This window comes from Etheostoma cragini, unplaced genomic scaffold, assembly GCF_013103735.1.
Source record: "Etheostoma cragini isolate CJK2018 unplaced genomic scaffold, CSU_Ecrag_1.0 ScbMSFa_2790, whole genome shotgun sequence".
NCBI classification, from domain to species: Eukaryota; Metazoa; Chordata; class Actinopteri; order Perciformes; family Percidae; genus Etheostoma; species Etheostoma cragini.
The window spans coordinates 1-2,209 of NW_023266990.1; the positions used below are offsets into that span (position 1 = coordinate 1).

Sequence of the window (2,209 nt, forward strand, 5' to 3'; positions counted from 1 at the left end):
GGGGGGGGGGGGGGGGGCGTTACCTCGTGTCTATCTCCTCTGGTCTCCGCCAGCTGGATGACGGCGTCGGCGATGACGGTGTTGGAGGCCGAGACCGTCTCCACCATCACCAGCCGGGAACTGTAGACCGCCAGCGTGTACCCGGGCTCCTCCGGTCGGCCGCCGAGAGCTGGAACACACCGAACGGCTTTATATATATATATATATATTCAAAATCAGCCCTTTTGTTGATGTTTTATATCGATGTTTTGTACCTTTTTCTTACGTTTTTGTACCTTTTTTCAACACTTTTGAGTTTCCTTTCAATGTTTGTCCCATTTTCTGAAGTTCAACACTACGTTACACTAACTTATTAACTTTAGTTTTAGTTATTTTTGGAATTGATGGTCAATAAACCTCATTTATAGTAAATTATCCCTAATGTTTGAGTTAGAAAAGCATAAATTGGGAATTATTGAGACTAAAATTAAAGGAATGGATGTCGATGATAATCACAGACTGGAATATGTCAACTTTTACTCAATACTATTTCAAAAACACTTCCATTTGTTATACAATGCTATAAAATTGAATAAAATGCCCCAAAATTAATGAAAGTAGATATTTCTACTTGGCAAAGAGCGTTGGGTGGAATCAATCATGTTATTTTGGGAAATTAAAAAGAACATTTATTTAGGACAACGGGTCAATCTTTGGGCTATTTCGCTTTCATAGCATATTAATGAATAAATACTATCAGCGGTTGTATTGCACACATGTTGTTGCTCACCGGCGGGCGGCGGGCCGGTGCTGTGCCAGTGGTTGAAGGCGCAGCAGAGCACGGCGTACTCTCCCGGCTCCAGCATGGCGTCGCAGCCCACGAACCTCCTCACCGAGCGCCGGCTGTGAGCCAGCACGCGGCCGAGAGCCGGCGCCCCCGAGCTGTCGTAGGACACTCGAAACAACAGCACGCACAGGTCCAACAGGTGGCTCTCGGCCGTGTCCCATCGCCTGAAGACACAGGAGACACAGGTAACACAGGGGATACAGGAAACACAGGAGACACAGGAGACAGGAAACACAGGAGACACAGGAGACAGGAAACACAGGAGACAGGAAACACAGGAGACACAGGAGAACCAGGAAACACAAGAGACACAGGAGTAAGGTAACATAGGAGACACAAGAGAACCAGGAAACAGGTAACACAGGAGACAGGAAACACAGGTAACACAGGAGACAGGAAACACAGGTAACACATGAAACACAGCAAACACAGGAGACAGGAAACTGAGGATGACACAGGAAACACAGGAGATAGGAAACACAGGTGACAGGAAACACAGGAGGCAGGAAACACAGGAGACACAGGAGACAGAAAACACAGGTAACACATGAAACACAGGAAACACAGATGACAGGAAACTTAGGATGACACGGGAAACACAGGAGAAAAAGGAAAAACAGGGGACCCAGGAAACACAGGAGGCAGGAAACACAGGAGAGAGATAACACAGGTAACACAGGTGACCGGAAACATGGGAGACAGGAAACACAGGAGACAGGTAACAGGAAACACAGGAGACAGGTTACACAGGTAACACAGGTGACAGGAAACACAGGAGACAGGAAACACAGAAAACACAGGAGACAAGTAACACAGGTAACACAGAAGACAGGAGACACAGGAAACACAGGAAACACAGGAGACAGGTAACACAGGAGACAGGTAACACAGGAGACACAGGAGACCCCGGAGACACAGGAGACATGAAACACAGGAGAAAAAGCAGAAACTGGAGACACAGGAAACACAAGACACAGTCAGACTAGTCACTCGACCTGATTCGAGTCACTCAACCGGATTTGAATCACTCGAACTGACTCAGGTTGCGTGACTCGGGTCAACTTGTGTGATTCAAGTCACTCAACCTGACTCAGGTTGTGATGCGGTGCGCGGCAGGTGTAGCGCTGTCCTACCTGCTGCCCTGCTGGAACAGAGCCAGCTCCATGTCCGTCCTCTCCAGCACCGTGATGGACACCACCGTCACCGGGACGTCGGCTCCTCGCGGGAACACGCCCGCCGCTCGCACCTCCTGCCAATCCGAGTGAATCTTACAGATATCCACGGAGTCAAAGTACCTGCCAGGGTCACACACACACACACACACACACACAAACACACACACACACACACACACACACACACACACACACACACACACACAGT

General features: G+C 48.7%; 1 protein-coding gene across 1 annotated transcript; it reads right to left on the reverse strand.

Annotated features, from left to right (window-relative positions):
• Positions 1 to 23: 23 nt before the first annotated feature.
• LOC117940575 (calpain-15-like) lies at positions 24 to 2,130 on the reverse strand (the record flags this gene model as incomplete). Its single annotated transcript, XM_034865816.1, has 3 exons — positions 1,960 to 2,130; positions 770 to 990; positions 24 to 169 (listed from the first exon to the last, which is right to left on the reverse strand). Coding segments are annotated over exons 1-3 (399 nt in total), but the record flags the coding sequence as incomplete, so codon positions are not given.
• Between the last annotated feature and the right edge of the window lie 79 nt (positions 2,131 to 2,209).